This window comes from Rhododendron vialii, chromosome 10a (genome assembly GCF_030253575.1).
Source record: "Rhododendron vialii isolate Sample 1 chromosome 10a, ASM3025357v1".
NCBI lineage: Eukaryota > Viridiplantae > Streptophyta > Magnoliopsida > Ericales > Ericaceae > Rhododendron > Rhododendron vialii.
Window position 1 is genome coordinate 18,292,600 of NC_080566.1, and position 17,285 is coordinate 18,309,884.

General features: G+C 42.7%; 1 protein-coding gene across 1 annotated transcript; it reads left to right on the forward strand.

The window, feature by feature from the left end:
• The first annotated feature begins 16,239 nt into the window (after positions 1-16,239).
• LOC131302970 (pollen-specific leucine-rich repeat extensin-like protein 1) lies at positions 16,240-16,979 on the forward strand. The gene is made up of 2 exons (XM_058329762.1): positions 16,240-16,437; positions 16,695-16,979. The coding sequence occupies exons 1-2, from the start codon at positions 16,240-16,242 to the stop codon at positions 16,977-16,979; spliced, it is 483 nt and encodes a 160-aa protein (XP_058185745.1).
• The last annotated feature ends 306 nt before the right edge of the window (positions 16,980-17,285 follow it).

A 17,285-nucleotide genomic window follows, 5' to 3' on the forward strand; every position in this document is an offset into this window, starting at 1 on the left:
TTTAGTACCTAGTCAATAGATTAGTACTAGTACTTTTATTATAATCTAATGGGAAAATCTTAGGCTATATATTCTTGGTACCTAGGTGTATATAGGCATGTGTACATTTATACAATATTATATATGGGTATAGATTTCCTAGAGTACACTATTTATTAGTTTAATGGGAACATGTGTCTAATTAGGATTGCTTAATGGTTATTGGATTTGGAAGAATCTTGGACTTTTGTACTTTTATATTATTATATGCATATATATCTATATAAGTGTACTTGAGAGAGAAGGAGAGAGAGAGAGAGATTGCCGAGAGAGGGATAGAGAGAGTGACCCGAGAGAGAGAGGGAGGGAGGGAGAGAGAGAGAGAGGAAGAAGGAAAGAAGAAAGATTGGGTTGTACATGCATTGATCACCATAATCTTCTTACATCTTTTCAAATCCTTGGTGATATCTTCTTCCTAGCCAAAAATCTATCCTCTCATTGTCCTTCTATGTTTGTTTAAAGACCAAATCTTATACAAACTCTCCTTCCATCCACCAAATCTTCCAAAAATCCCATCCAAGGTACACAATCTAGCCATGCAAGCCTAGGTAGCCCATGACCTAACCCATCAAACTTTCAATCAAGCTTGACATTTGAAAGATTGAGATAGGGAGAGAGAGAGAGGGGGCCGGCCTTTAGAGAGAGAGAGGGAGCTCAAGTTTTGGCTATAAATAGAGCCACCCCTATGCCATTCAACTCACACCTTTCCATTCTTCAACTTCTCTCTCTAGAAATCCTTTGTTCTTGCTTTGTTCTTCTTGTTCTTGAGTTCTTCTTGTGTTCTTCAAGAAACTCATCCAAAGCTGCCGCTAAGCCACCACTCGGCCACCCTTCGATCCAAAAAGTTTAAGTAGTTTAGTCAAGATCAAGTTTCAAGAGAAACCTTATCTTTCGAAGCTACCGGAAGACCACCGTAGGAAGTTACTCCGTCCGACCACCGATTGCTGTCCATAAGCCGTTACTACCGCCAAGAAGTAAGGTAGGAATTCCTTATCTCTATTCCTAAGTATAATGCAGGTACCTGTAGGTGGACAAATTCAATTAGTGCTCTGAACAGCACTGGATTGTAACGGCCTCTCGTGCCTCTTGACCGGAACCCTAATTTGTCAACAGAACCCTTGACCTGCAAAATAGACAAAGAGTGAGTGCACCTTTGCCTCTCGTGGCAAAGCCCCTCCGATGCCTTTGTTAGTATCTCGTATTGATAATAAACCCTAAATATCAATAGGAAGTCACGTATGAATGCAATGTCTTGCATACCTTTTTTCTCTAAGTTTTCCTCGTATTTATAGATTCATAGGTGCTTGCTGCCCAATCATCCCTGTCGCTCTAGGATTCCTATCTCGTAAAGGAAACCCAGGATATTAAGGATTTTCGTTTCCTTTATCAGTTTGCTTCCTTAGTCCTTTTAGGACTCTTTTCCATAGCTGGCCGAACATCCCATTCCCGTTGGGTATCTTTTACAGATCCTACATTCTCGGGATCTCACTCTTTAACGCAATACCACTGTTTCTGGACTCTTCCAGAGTGTTCCCTCTACTTCAACGTCTAATAGAACTTCTTTCCTTGTTCGAGCATCTCATGGCCGAACAGACGGCCTGGACCAGTCACTTCACATGTAACTGGTCTTTTATCAATTATTTGGACCATTTCCTCCTTAGAAGCTCTCCTCCTTTTCGGCTCTCTCTTTGCCGAACAAGTTACCTGAACAGTGGCGTCACATGTCACTTTCCTTGTATTTGGTCCAATAACTTCTCGTGTTTTACTGAACCAAGATTCGTACAACCTCTCTGGACCCATGACTTCTCATGTCACTGGTCCATAGCGCGTTGACCTTTTCTTTCACACCGTGTTCGGGCTCTTTTTGGGCCTGTTCGGGAATACCTCCCTACAATTGCTCCCCAGCCTTACTCGTTATGTTTTACTCAGATGACGAGTAAAGCTTTTTAACCGAGCAAATTTATTCTGCTCCTGCACCTTATTTCATATTTTGGTGCAATTTTTCATCATTTTGCCAAGGCGAAAATATCTTTTCGCTTGGCCGAGACAGGCCTTTAGTCCTAATCTTGACACATGTCGATCATTGTATTGCTTACATTAAATGCGGACAGACGTGTTTTTTGGGGAACGAAACACTCAAACGGCGTCTGGGGTGACGTTTCACATACGCCACCCCTCTTTAGGATATTTTTGGGTTTTTGTCCCATTTTCAAAACCCCATTCTCTCTCTTAGACTCCCTCTGCAGAAAAGTAGGTTCAAGCTTTTACCTGCCATTGAAGCTCTGTTCACCACCTCAAGGCCTCCTCCTTTCTGCTTTAGGGATTCCATCTAACAATTCGTAAGTCATCATTCTTCTTTGTTGTTCCATTTCTCTCGCGGATTACTTACAATCATTTTTAGGGTTTCATCGTCCCCCTTTCTCTCTATTTCAAAGAACTTTTCTGGTTATGGGGAGATTTCAGAGGCATTGTAATACTCCTCAAACCATGTCGAGTTTCAAATCTCACTATGAGATTCCTGACAATGTGGCTACCGTTTTGGCTTCTGAGGATGCCATTCGTGAAAGTTTTGATTTTGACACCCTTCACATTCCAGTAGTAGCCGTCGTTGAGGGCGGAGTTAGGTTTCCCTTAGCTCCCCTGCTTCGTCAGGTCCTAGCATACTATAGGCTTTCCCCAATGCAGGTTTCAGCCAATTTCTTTCGAGTGGTTATGGGTATAAATGCCCTAAATCAGATGTTAGGGACCTCTTTAGGTTTGTACGACATTCACCATTTATACAGTATCTCCAGAACCGGGGATGCCCTCACATATTATTTAAAAAGTAGGGATTCTAGAAAGAAACTTGTCCTTGAACTCCCCGACTCTGCTCGAGGGGATGACGACGACTTTCTAATCGTTACGAGCAACTTCGAACCCAGAGATGAGGATGGCCAAGTGATTGGTTTTCATGCTCCTCACGTATTCGGGAGCCCACGTTAGTGCTCTCCTCCCAATTCATATGGTTTTTCTTTTTTCAATTTAAAAGCTTTCTCATGCTTCTAATTATTTGTACTTTGTGTTATGTTTCAGCTTCAAACATCAATCGAGGCCACAATATCATAACCCCTCAAGTTCATGTAGCAGATATCAGACGTGCACTTGCTTTCAACGGTGAAGGGACATACCTTTCAGGCCGAGCAAGGGCAGCTCAGGTACTACTTAGTTACAAAGCATCATACGGGGGGTTTCATTGATCGGCGTACCCGTGCAGCTAACAACCCTGTTATAGCTAGTCCTTCAAGACCATTTCCCGAGCAAAAAGAGAGACGCTCTCAAACTCCCTCAGTTCCTGATGAGCCAATTCCTTTTGCCGAATAGGCTTCCAGTTCTACATCTAGCTCCTTGTCTAGTGGTTACACCCCTTCACCTCCTAAATTTCCAAAGATGAACCGACCAATTGACCTAGGGAGCCTCCTTACCATTCCTGGTCGGGGTCGTAATGTTGCTCGGGGCCAGGGTGGTCCTCAAGGTCATGGGCGCCGTGCCCAGGTTCAATCCGATGCTCCTCCAGGATTCTCCCTTGAGGAAATTGAAGCCCTTCATCGAGAAAAACGTCAACGTGTGGAGGAATCTCAAGAAACACCCCCACAAGCCTCCTCATCTCCAGCTCCTACATGGGCTCCTTCTTTCTCACACGGAAACCGAGCTATCACTGCTCGGGACAGTGTTGAGTCTGAAGGCACTGCACTTGCACTGTCCCAAGCTTTTCTACTGCCTGGTGACATGCAAAAAGAAGTGGCAAGCTCTCCTGACAACCTTCTGAGCTCGTTCATGTCCCATAATGCCAAGGTAAAATTTCTTTTGGTAAACCATATCTTTGGTATGTATGTTTATCTGTTTGAATGTTCCAGGTGATGCAAAAGATGGTGGCTATGGCTCAGAAGCTCAGCCAGTCCGAGCCCCAACGTGCCAAGCTCGTTAGTGAGAACACCAAATTGCAACGTATGATTATCAGGCTCGAGAGAGAGAGGAATCAAGCCCTGGGGGGTAGCTGATGGTTTAAAGGGACAACTGAAGGGGGCGGAGGACAGTCTAAACCAATCCCTGAAAGAACTTGAGGCGAGCCAGAATGAAGCCAAAGCTGCATTTGAAAAGGGATACAATGAAGGAATCAAAGTAGCTATGGAAAGCTACATGAACCAGATGCCTGGGATACAGGATCAAATTTGGGTGGCCTCCTGGACAGCTTGCCTTGCAAAAGCTGAGATACCTGAGTCGTCTCCCCTCTGAACCAACATTGAACTACCAAGCTCAGCTGCTGGTCAAGAGGAAGACGTCACTAAGGAGGGAGATGAAGAGCAAGATGTGCACACGTCTGAGCCACCTGTTACTGATGTTGAACCTTGTAATGATATGACCAACCCTGGCCAAAAGGAAGTCAGTGGTGGTCAACCTGGAGATAAAAATGCCATGGAAGACTCGACTGCACCAGCAGCTCCTACAACTGCTCCTACAACTGTTCAAGATCTCACTGAAGACGAGTGAATTCAATCTTCTTTTGTTTGACAGTTTTGTTTAGCCATCTGTTTTGAATTATGGGTTTAACATGGGTGTTGTGGTTTTGGAATACTGTGTTGAAACTTTTAAGTATTTCGTACTTATTTAAGTTTTTCGTACTTGTTTAAGTTTCTCGTACTTTATGCATGTATTTGTATGTTTCCAAGTGTTTAAGTTTCTCGTACTTATGCATGTATTCGTATGCTTCCAAGTGTTTTCGTACTTGAACAGTTTGTTGTTGTGCATATTCTCGTATGCTTGGATATATGCCTAAGTGTACTCGTACTTAAAGCATTTCAGCTTTATATTTCGTATAAACTGGTGCTTGGTTCTTAGTTTATTCATACTGCAACCTACATTTCTCGTATGTAAAGAAAGCAAAGAAAACGTAGAAATAGAATTGTATGGGACCATTCCCTGCTTCCCAATATGATGGATGTTGGAAAAAGAAGTGGCAGACTTCATATTTATAGAACCCAAAATAAAAATTGAAAGAAGAACATGTCATTGGAGTTTGAAAAGCTTAGAACTCAAGGGGGCGTTACTTGTACCCCTTGCAACTAATAAAACATAAGAGAGTTTTATTTGTAACTCTCACACAATCACGATGTTCAAACATATTCAAATAAAGAACTTTCTCAAGTTGTGGACATTCCAAGGTCTTGGTACCGGGTTCCCGTCCAGGTCTGCCAATCGATAAGCCCCAATGCCTACGATCTCAGTAACTCGATATGGGCCTTCCCAATTGGCCCCTAACTTTCCCTCATTAGCCACTTTAGTGTTGCCGAGCACCTTTCGTAAGACCATGTCTCCAACACCAAACTCTCGTGGATGCACATGTTTATTGTAGCCTTTGATTAGCTGCTCTTGGTATGAGGCCAAGTGCACCAGGGCCCGTTCTCGTCGTTCCTCGGCAAGGTCTAATTCAATCTCCAAGGCTCAATCATTTCCTCCACTTTCAACCAAAGTGGTCCTGTTGGTCGGCAGACCTATTTCCAATGGAATAACAGCCTCTGTTCCATATGCTAATGAATAGGGGGTCTCTCACGTAGACCTCCTAGGCGTTGTTCGGTATGCCCATAATACTAACGGCAATTCATCAGGCCATTTCCCCTTTGCTTTATCCAACCTCTTCTTAATTCCATCAAGAATTGTTTTGTTAGAAGCTTCTGCCTGTCCGTTACTTTGAGGGTAGGCTGGAGTCGAGTAGTAATTTCTTATCCTATACTGGGCACATAAAGTTTTGAACTTCTTCTGAAAATGGGACCCATTGTCTGTAATCAATGAATAAGGGACCCCGAAGCGGATGATGATGCTCTTCCACACGAACCTTTCTATCATAGGTTCAGTGATCTTGGCCAATGGTTCTGCCTCAATCCACTTAGTGAAATAGTCTGTTGCAACTAGCAGGAATTTTTGATTCCCAGTTGCTTTGTGTAGTGGACCCACTATGTCCATTCCTAAATGAGCAAACGGCCAGGGACTTGTCAGAGGCACCAGATCCTCGACTGGTGTTCGAATCATTAGTGAAAACTTCTGACACTTCTCACAAATTTTAACGTATACCTTAGCATCTTCTTGCATGTATGGCCACCAATAACCTTGGGTGATTGCTCGATGGGCTATCGACCTGCCTCCAGCATGGCTTCCACATGTTCCTTCGTGAATCTCGTGGAGGAACGTTTGCACCATTTCAGGATGCACACAAAGTAAAATAGGGTCCTGTAAAAGACTTCCTATACAATTTTCCCTCTGGGGATAACCAGAACCTAGCAGATTTGGTCCTTATTTTATGAGCCTCCTTTTTGTCCAAAGGGAGTGTTTCATCTCGTAAAAACTCCACAATTGGATCCATCCAACTTGGTCCCTGGTTCACGTCCAAGACCATCTCCACGCTTCTCCCAATGCTCGGCTCAGTCAGATACTCTACGGCTATCTTTCTTTTAAACTCAGTTGGTACAGCCGCGGCTAACCATGCTAATGAATCTGCATGAGCATTCTTTCCAGAACTTATCTGCTCAATATACACCCTTTCGAAAGTATCGAGCAGATCTCTGGTTGCCTATACATAGGCCGCCATCTTCTCACTCCGGGCTTCATATTGCCCGGACAGCTGATGTACTACAAGTTGTGAATCACAATGTACCCTAACACGTTCTGCTCTTAGGGTTTTTGCACTTCTCAAACCAGCTAAGAGTGCCTCGTACTCTGCCACGTTATTTGATGCATTGAACCCTAGCCGAACAGATAGTTCCAACATTGACCCTTCAGGGGGTAGAAGTACAACTCCAATTCCTGATCCGGTGTTGCAAGCTGACCCATCAACGAATAGCTTCCATTCCAGGGGATCTTGTTCGGCTGATGCCTCTTTCTTCGTTACAGATGGCTTTGCTTCATGCTCCTTTCTCGTAGAAGGCAAATGTGCTACTGTGGGCGAGAATTCTGCCACAAATCAGCCAACACTTGGCCTTTGATTGCTGTGCGCGGCTGATAATCAATGTCATATTGGCTCAACTCAACGGACCAAGTTGAGATCCTTCCCGAGAAGTCTGCTTTTCGTAGCAGTGATTTTAATGGGAACTCAGTGTAAACCATAACTTTATGGCTTTGGAAATAATGTGTCAATTTTTTGGTTGCTGCCCTTAATGCCAGGATTAATTTCTCGAGGGGCAAATACCTTATTTCAGCATCCAATAACGTTTTGCTCACATAATAGACTGGGATTTGCTCAGATCCCTTATTTCTTAAGAGGACTGCACTCACAGCATGCTCAGAAACAGCTAAGTACAAAACTAAGGACTCACCTGGTTCCGGTGTTGCAAGAAGGGGAGAAGAAGCCAAATATCCCTTTAGATCCTGGAAGGCTTGTTCACACTCTGCTCCCCATTTGAACCCTTCCCTTTTCTTTAATAGCTGAAAGAAAGGTCTGCACTTGTCACTTGACCGGCTAATAAATCGATTAAGAGCCGCTGCCATCCCAGTCAACCGCTGAACTTCTTTCGTTGTCCGAGGACTCTGCAGATTCTGTAAGGCCTTTATCTTGTCGGGGTTCGCATCTATCCCCCTCAAGGTTACAAGGTGGCCCAAAAACTTTCCAGAACCGACTCCAAACGCACACTTCGAGGCGTTGAGTTTCAGTTTGTATTTCCTCAAGATTTCAAAAGCCTCTTTCAAATCTGCTGTATGGCCTTGCCCAGCTTTACTTTTTACCACCATGTCGTCTATGTAAACCTCCATAGTTTTGCCGAGCAATTTTTTGAACATGATGGTTGCCAATCTTTGATATGTTGCCCCTGCATTCTTCAATCCAAAGGGCATGACATTGTAACAGTACAACCCTCGTGGTGTAATAAAAGAAGTCTTTTCTTGATCTGGTTCGAACATGGCAATTTGATGATATCCCCGATATGCGTCGAGGAAGCTCATTCGCTCGTACCCAGCAGTTGCATCAACCAACTGGTCTATCCTTGGAAGTGGAAAGCTATCCTTTGGGCAGGCTTTGTTTAGGTCTGTGAAGTCTACGCAGACTCGCCACTTTCCATTCTTTTTCTTCACCACAACGGTGTTGGATAACCACTCTGGGTAGTAGACTTCACGTATTGCTTTGGCCTTCAACAAACGATCGACCTCTTCGATAACTACATCCACACGCTGCACGGCTGCCCTCCATTTTTTCTGAACGATTGGCTTATGCTGAGGATCAACGTTTAAATGGTGGCAAATTACGTCTGCACTTACCCTAGGCATTTCTTTTAGTGTCCAGGCAAATACGTCGACATAAGTCTTTAAGAAACTTATCAATTCAGTCTCTTCCTCTGCTGGCAGTGATTCCCCAATCAAAAAATACCTATCTGGATCAGTCTTGTTGATCTGTGTTTTTTTCAAACCCTCAACTACCCTTTCGGTTAGGTCCTTACCGATATCCTCAATGGTCGGCTGATCTGGAATTTCCACTGTGTTGACATGGTGGGCGTTATGGATTCTTTTTATGATGGATACCAAACATTGTTGAGTTACCTTTGGTTACCCTTGATCTGTTCAATCCCATTGGATCCTGGGAACTTTACCATTTGATGGAAAGTAGAAATGACTGCCCTCATCTTATGTAACCATGTTCTCCCTATAATCACGTTATAGGAGGACGGTACATCCACCACCAGGAAGTCGGTTCGTAGCACCACTGTACCAGCCCGAACAGGCAAAGTTACCTTTCCCAACGGCCAAACTGCTCCTACTCCAAATCCGACCAAAGGGGTTACTGATTGTACCAAATCTTCTTAAGTTAATCCCAGTTTCTTGAATGCATCGTAGTATAGCACTTCGGTGCAACTCCCAGAGTCCACCAAGATTCTCACCATGTCATATTCCTCAACTCGTAGGGTTATGACCAAAGCATCATTGTGAGGTACCTGGACTCCTCCCAGATCTTCATCTGTAAAAACTATGCCTTCGTTGCATGCTTCCTCGTTACGCCCTCTCTTCTTTCCCAATTGCATCACATGTTGGTCATGTTTTATTTGTCTCTGAAGCAATCTCACCTCATTTCTCGTATAAGGCTCGGCTAATCCATGTATCATATGGATTACTCCCTTTGGATTCTGCTCGTAATCCAACTCCATTGCTTTTTCTTTGTCCTTGAGATCTTTTTGGATAAATTCCTTGAGATAACCTCGTGAGACCAAATCATCAAGGTGCCGTTTAAACATCTCACAATCTTCTATCATATGGCCCCAATCCTTATGGTAGCTGCAGTGCTGATTCGTAGCACGTTTTGCATCTTTATTCCCACCTAGAGTTGGAGGCCATTTGAAATAGGGCTAATTCTTTATTCGATAAAGAATTCTGTAAATGGGCTCTTTCCATACCGTAATTATTGAGAAGAATGACTTTGGATCTGGAGCTTGTTTGTCCTTGTACTGCTCTTTCTTTGCCTGCCCATAATCTTTCCTTTCACGATAAGTTTTGGGCTCTAGCTTGTCTACTTTCTTTATAGGCCCCTTTACTTGCTTGGCGGCCAGCTTACCATCCTCCTGTAGAATGTCATCCTCGTTCCTGGCGTGCTCCTCAATTCGCTCCATTAGTTTTGCCAATGTCTGCACTGGACTCATGTTTAGGGACTTACGCAGTTCCCCCCGAACAGGTAAACCTGTCTTGAACGTGGCTATCGCGTATTCCTCGCTACAACCTTCAATCTCGTTGAAGGTTTCCCAGTACTTTTTTTGCATATGTCCTGATTGGCTCGTCCTCGCCTTGCTTCATAAAGGAAAGGCTCTCAAAAGTTTTTGGAGCTTTCATGCTCGTCAAAAATTATGCAGTGAATTCTTCGGCCAACTGCACCCATGTTCGGATGGAGCGTGAACCCAATCTATGAAACCAAGACAAAGCTACCTTCCCTAAACTCGACGGGAACATCTTGCACATAATTGCATCATCTCCTTCATGCATGAACATTGCCTGCTGGTAATGCTGTATATGTGCCACGGGATCAGCATCTGTCTTGTAGAGGATGAACGTTCCGTGTTTCACTCTGGTCAGCAACTTAGCCTCTTGTAATTTCTTTGCAAAAGGGGAGGATGCTATATTCTTAAGTGCTTTTCGTGCTGCCTCTCGTGCAGTCATGGTTTCATCCTCTGGTCCTTTCTTTTCGTTGGGTCTAGTCCTTTCCCAATCGGAATCAGGTCTTTCGTACATGTCCCTATGATGTTTCCTACTCCCTTCCTCCTCAGGGGTAGAGCTTCGACCTCTGCTTCTCCTCTTTCTTGGAGAAACCCATCTTCGCTCCGGTGTTCGAGTCTTGCGCCTTTCTTTTCGTGGAGAAGCTTTATGTCGCCTTGGGGTTGGGCTTCTCCTCCTGCTCCTTCTTCCTCGTGAAGGAGCTTTTCTGTATTGTACCATAGCATACCCACTACCTCTAGAATTTCTTCGAGACAATCCGGAATCCTCCGGATGTTCCCTGATTCTCTCTAGTTCTCTGATCTCATGTTCTCATTTTTTAATCAGACGAGCATACTCCTCGATTTCTTGCCTCTTTTTATCAAGAACGTCTTCGCTACGGTGCACACTCCTGGAGTGTGCAACCGATTCATCCCTTCGATGGGATTTACTCCTTCTCGTGGATCTCGAAGCCGTCTCTCCATCTCTATTTTTATTGTGGATGGTAAGGGGGCGGCCCTTACTCGTGGTCCTCCTGTGTCCACCCTCAGGCTTTCTCGGAGCCCCAGGTGGAGATTTATCCCTTCCTCCATCTAACACATCCTTTGGGTCGTGCGGTGTTGCTAGATCTACTTCCACCATGGTTGTATTTCAAAGGGAACTCTTTCGTTTCCCACAGACGGCGCCAATTGTAGGTGGACAAATTCAATTAGTGCTCTGAATAGCACTGGATTGTAATGGCCTCTCGTGCCTCTTGACCGGAACCCTAATTTGTCAACGGAACCCTTGACCTGCAAAACAGACAAGGAGTGAGTGCACCTTTGCCTCTCGTGGCAAAGGCCCTCCAATGCCTTTGTTAGTATCTCGTACTGATAATAAACCCTAAATATCAATAGGAAGTCACGTATGAATGCAATGTCTTGCGTACCTTTTTTCTCTAAGTTTACCTCGTATTTATAGATTCATAGGTGCTTGCTGCCCAAGCATCCCTGTCGCCCTAGGATTCCTATCTCGTAAAGAAAACCCAGGATATTAAGGATTCTCGTTTCCTTTATCAGTTTGCTTCCTTAGTCCTTTTAGGACTCTTTTCCATACCTGGCCGAACATCCCATTCTCGTTGGGTATCTTTTACAGATCCTACATTCTCGGGATCTCACTCTTTAACGCAATACCACTATTTCTGGACTCTTCCAGAGTGTTCCCTCTACTTCAACGTCTGATAGAACTTCTTTCCTTGTTCGGGCATCTCATGGCCGAACAGACAGCCTGGACCAGTCACTTCACATGTAACTGGTCCTTTATCAATTATTTGGACCATTTCCTCCTTAGGAGCTCTCCTCCTTTTCGGCTCTCTCTTTGCCGAACAAGTTACCTGAATAGTGGCGTCACATGTCACTTTCCTTGTATTTGGTCCAATAACTTCTCGTGTTTTACTGAACCAAGATTCGTATAACCTCTCTGGACCCATGACTTCTCATGTCACTGGTCCATAGCGTGTTGACCTTTTCTTTCGCACCGTGTTCGGGCTCTTCTTGGGCCTGTTCGGGAATACCTCCCTACAGTACCCATACTTACTCCATGAATACGTAGGTTATTTACCATGTGAATCCAAGTATTCGTATTTTGATGTTTAAAGGAGTTATGAACGTGCTTACTTAAATTGCTAGCATTACTTGTGGTGTAAAATAGAGTTGGTTTACGATGAATGATTCATACTTACTTTTGTCCTACCACGGAGTCTATGCATGAAGACGAGACACGAGAACCACGAAAGTAGAAACATGACACCTAGGGTGTGGTTAATGAAAGGGAATGTATTCCGACGAAGGAAATATTTTGAAACTACATAATGACCGGCTTTGAGTGGCATTATGTGAGTTATGTGTGTGTGTGCCAATGGGAACCCGGTGCGGCGGAACCATTGTGAGGATACTCAGGAACCCGGAACGGCGGAACTGAGGTTGGGTGTGTTGAACAAAAGATTTTTTTTGTAATGCCCCGGATTTTGGGTACGTTAAATAAAACATTTTATTGAAATAAAAGCTGAGTCCGGCTCTTTATTACATCAAGACTTAAAAAGAAGTACTTTTATTACAAACGGGAGGGAACTAAGGTTCCTAACTACAGCTCCGCTTGTTCTTCCATCACGGCTAGCTCCTCGGCTCCGAAGGCCTCTAAGGTGTATAGTTCACCCTGTTCGTCTATGAAGTCTGACATATTATACCGGTGTCGCCACCAATATAATAGGCCAGGGTCACCAAAAAGGCAACACTGTGAGCTTAAACGCTCAATAGAATAATCCAAACCCTTAACTTATGAACGTAAGAACATAATAACAACAATTCCACTTAGATCATGCATTTAGTCCAACAAGTATTATAATCCATAGTCCTTACTCAACTAACGTTGTGTTCATTTCTTAGACTCATCGTAGACCGTGTTATTATTCCACTTTCCTTTTTACCCAAAAACTCCTTTTTAACTCACCCAACCTTGGTTCCACCGCGCCGGTCTCCCGAGTATCCTCACAATGGTTCCGCCGCGCCGGGTTCCCATTGGCACACAACCGCATTGGCTCCGGATCGCGGATAACCAAGCACACACCCAACCTCGGTTCCGCCACGCCGGTCTCCCGAGTATCCTCACAATGGTTCCGTCGCGCCGGGTTCCCATTGGCATACACACACATAACTCACATAATGCACCCAAAACCGGTCATTATGTAGTTTCAAAATATTTCCTCCCTCAGATACACACTTTTTCATCTTCGTTAGCACACCCTAGGTGCCATGTCTCTATTCTCTTGGTTTTCGTGTCACGTTACATGCATAGACTCCGTGGTGTAGGACTTTCCACATAAACGAGCATTTATAAATTTCCAAAATGAATACAACAATATTATCCAACTCTTGACCACATAACATGCTTGAATCATAATAACAACACCATGCATCTCATTCATTCTCAACAAAAGATAACCTTATCTACTTTAAACATAATGATCAAAGTTACTTTCTAATGAACTTATTTTAGAGTTATGATACAAAACTACTTTATATTTGGGATAGTAGGTAAAGATAACTACTTTATACTTAGGGTGGAAGATATGGATAACTACCTGGATGGAAGATAAGGAGATCCTACCTTGCTTCTTGGCGGTAGTAGTCGGCTAAGAAGATTTGGTCGTCGGTTTTGGAAGTGGGCGGTGTAACGGCGTCGGTTTGCTTCGAAAGGAAGAGAGTTGATCTTTTCTCTTCCTAGAAACAACTTTCTAACTTAACTAAGCTACTTTAAAAGATTTAAAAGTGGTTTTGGAAGGTGGTTTAGTGGTTTCTCTCAAGAACACTCAAGAACATAAGAAAACAAGAACTTTGGAAGCAAGAACTCTTGAAATTTCTAGAGAGAAGTGAAAGCAATGGTTGAAGGTGTGAGTTTAAGCTTGGAATGGCTTGCTATTTATAGGCCAAGGCTCCTCCTCTCCCTCTCTCAACCAAATCTCTCTCTCTCTCTACATCTTTGATTTCTTTCACTTGTCAAGTTTGATTGAAAGCTTGATGGGTTAGGCCATGGGGCTATCTAGGCTTGCATGGCTAGTCTTAATACCTTGGATGGGATTTTTGGAAGATATGTTGGAAAGGAGGAGACATTGGTACAAGATTCTTGGTTTAAACAATTGAAAAGTTGTACAAAGGAGGACAATGGTGGTAGATATGGAAGATATTCATCTTCCAAGTTTGAAAAGATGAAGAATATCAAAGTACAAGTCCCATCCTTCTTCTTCTTCCTTCTTCCTTCCTTCTCTTTCTCTCTCTCGGCCTCTCTCCTCTCTCTCTCCCTCACGGCTCTTTCTCTCTCTCTCTCTCTCTCTCTCTCTCTCTCTCTCTCTCATGTACTAGCTATATACATACATATATATATATACATACATATATATATATACATACATATATATATATATACATACATATATATATATATGTGTATGTACTAAAATGCAAGAACACAAAATAAATTAAAGGGTACTTTGGTACTTTAAAATCTAAAAGGATTTAAGGTCAAGATTTACCCTTTAAACTAATATAAAGGTACGAGTACATTAATTAATATAATAACATACTTTTGTACTCTTGGGAATCTTAACAAAATATTAGTTTAATGGGTTAAGTACTTAGTTGAAAGATGAGCTTATTACCCAATGGATAATAAAATCCCTAACGGTTAATAACCAAATGATAATAAGATACGAGTACTTTAAATACTAAACTAAGTCTTTTAAAAGACTACATGTCCTTTTGAAATTTACACACGTGTTTATATATATGTACTTAGCCAAATATAATAAAGGAAAAGCTTTTGCCCAATGGGTAAAGATTACCCTAACGGTTATTGTCCAATGGACCAAATTTACTATGGTACTTTTATTAGAAAAAATAATTAAAAGTACTTTTCAAAATAATTATAAATGTCTATCATAGTACTTTGTTCAAATCTTTCAAAAATCCTTTTATTATAAAGAATTGGGTTTCTATTATCCAATGGATAATAGTTTTCCTAATATTTATCGTCCAAAGGACAAAGAATAAAATCAAAACAATAAAGAAAATAAATAAACAATTTCTAGTCTGGGGTTTGAAAAGGTTCAAAAGGTTCAAGATGGGCAAAACGGTCCATCTATGGTTAGGGAAAAGGAACTAGGTGACTTTCTAGTTTGGTTTCTCCAACAAGCCGGTTAGAAGTTAACTAGGCTTGCTAAGTAGGGCTTAAAAGTCAAGAAACGATCCTTGAGGGCTAAAGTGTAATTATGATCAACTACCGGAAAATAAAAGAAAATCAAAGCAATCAAGCAATTTAAATAATAACTTGAATAATAAATAACTTTTTATTTATTAAAATTCAGAGTTATTACATTTTTGAAAGGTTGAACGGTATATGAAAAGGATGACACGGTCTACGACGAGTAGCGTAGGAGAAACACGTAAAGACATGGACACCAACGCTAATCAATGAATGTGGGTGTGTTATTGTTATTTGTTGATGTTCATCTTATGTATTATGTTGAATCGTCTGTAAGTTTAAGGTTGGTGGGTAAGGTTTATCCTATTGAGCGTTGTAGCTCACGGTGTTGCCTTTTTGGTAACCCTGACATATTATATTGGTGGTGACGCCGGTATAATGTGTCAGACCTCACAGACGAACAGGGTGAGCTATACACTCTGAAGGCTTTCGGAGCAGAGGAACTTGCTAGGATGGAAGAGCAGGCGGAAAAGTAGTATTAGGAACCCTAGCTTCCTCTTTTGTTGATTAAATGTACCTTTTTGATTTTGATGTAACAGACTCTCTCTTATTTTTGTAATAAAATTATCCCTTTAACGTACCCAAAATTTGGGGCGTTTCAACTTGGTATCAAAGCTTTAGGTTCAAAACCTCGGCCATGGGTAGAATGGGTAGAACCACGAGATAGTTTTACCGTTGCACAAACGTGAATTGAGTTTAAGTTTACCGTCCCGAATTGGGTGGAATTCTGACAAAACAATCTTCGGATTGAAGCAAGGTGTGGAAATTGGCAATACCACCGAGCTGGGAATTCCGGAACAATTGGATGATGACTTAAATCAAGAAACGGAAGTGGAACTTAGATTCAAACCTTCTTAAGTATTACTCTATCATAGGACGTTACTAATTGAGGTTTTAAACTCTGTCCTTATAGATGAATCCCTTGAGCACCTACCAAATCAACCTTTTAGTGAAGCTCACCAACTCGCAAGCACCGTAAAAACCATGACACATCAACTAGTGGGAGATCCGTACTTTCCCTACGCTTTCCCCTACACCAATGACTTCTACCAAGAGCATGGCACTATTGTACTCCCTGAAAATGAGGAAGAGGTGGATGATGCCGAAGCAATACCTGTCTTAGTCCAAATAGCACCCCTTAATGATGTACTCCTAATAGAGGGAGGAGACGCTGAAGCAGCCCTCGCCTAAATTCCAATGATACCGCCCATTAACATGATTGCGGGAGAACCCGAAGAGGAACCTGAGGAGGATCCGGAAGAAGGTCCTGAGGAAGAACCTATGGAAGAACCCGAAGAGGACCCCGAGGAGGAAATGGCATTCTTAGGAGCGGAGCCCGAAGTCATGAATATAGTTGCTGACTCCGGAGATGTGCCACCACCACCTTATGAGACCGACATTGGTGCATATCTGGTTGAATTCCCTAATCTCTTCTAGAATGGTTAGGAAAGTTTAAGAAGAAGTTGGATCTTTTGTTGTAATAGAATGCAGTAGGAAGCTTAGGCTAGTAAGCCCTCTACGTTGTATTCGTTTTATTTGGTAATGAAAGACTTATGTTTCTTTTAGTATATGATTACTGTATATGTGTGGACTTGCATCTTACCCCTTATGGCGTGAAAACTACCCCTTACCCCGTTAAGTTTAAATTATAACCTTCCTTATTGTTTTAGATGTCAAGTATACCACCAGGAGGACACCCACCTTTCGCCCCGCGTGTTTTGGCCAATTATCGCTCATTGGTAGCACCTGAGTACTTAAGACCAACACCCCCACCAGAGGATGACATGGAGCTCTATGAGGTCCCAATCACTTGGGAGATGCCCCCACCAGTTGCAGTTCTCAAGAACCCTCCGCCTACCTTAGTCCCTGTGCCGCTAGTGCAAAACTTTGAGGAACCCAATGATTATCTCATGTTTGACCCAGAGCTAGAAGTTGCGATACTAAACCTCACATAGTACTACCCGAAACTAGTGGATGAGCCAACCATCCCGACTATGGAAGAACTGCTCGCACAAGAACGTGAGCGTCTTCTTAGGGAAGAGACCGCAGCTGAAAGGAGCTACAAGATGTGGCTGAGGGAAGTCTTCGGAGTCAAACTACCCTAGAATATTACACTAGCAGTATGGAATAAGGCTTGCCCAACTGTAGGACTATGTAGGACCGTCTCAGCTTGTAGTAGGAAATCTTGTTCTAATCTATTTGTTTTGTAGTAGAACTCTATGTTTATGTTTGTAATTCTCTGCTTATTTATGAAAAGTTTA

What these genes read in the sequence shown, in the direction of transcription:
- LOC131302970 (XM_058329762.1), top strand. Translation starts at nt 16,240, where the DNA reads ATGATTGCGGGAGAACCCGAAGAGGAACCTGAGGAGGATCCGGAAGAA. An exon ending in CCGACATTGGTGCATATCTG is followed by an intron (nt 16,438 to 16,694) that starts GTTGAATTCCCT and finishes TTATTGTTTTAG; the next exon opens with ATGTCAAGTATACCACCAGG.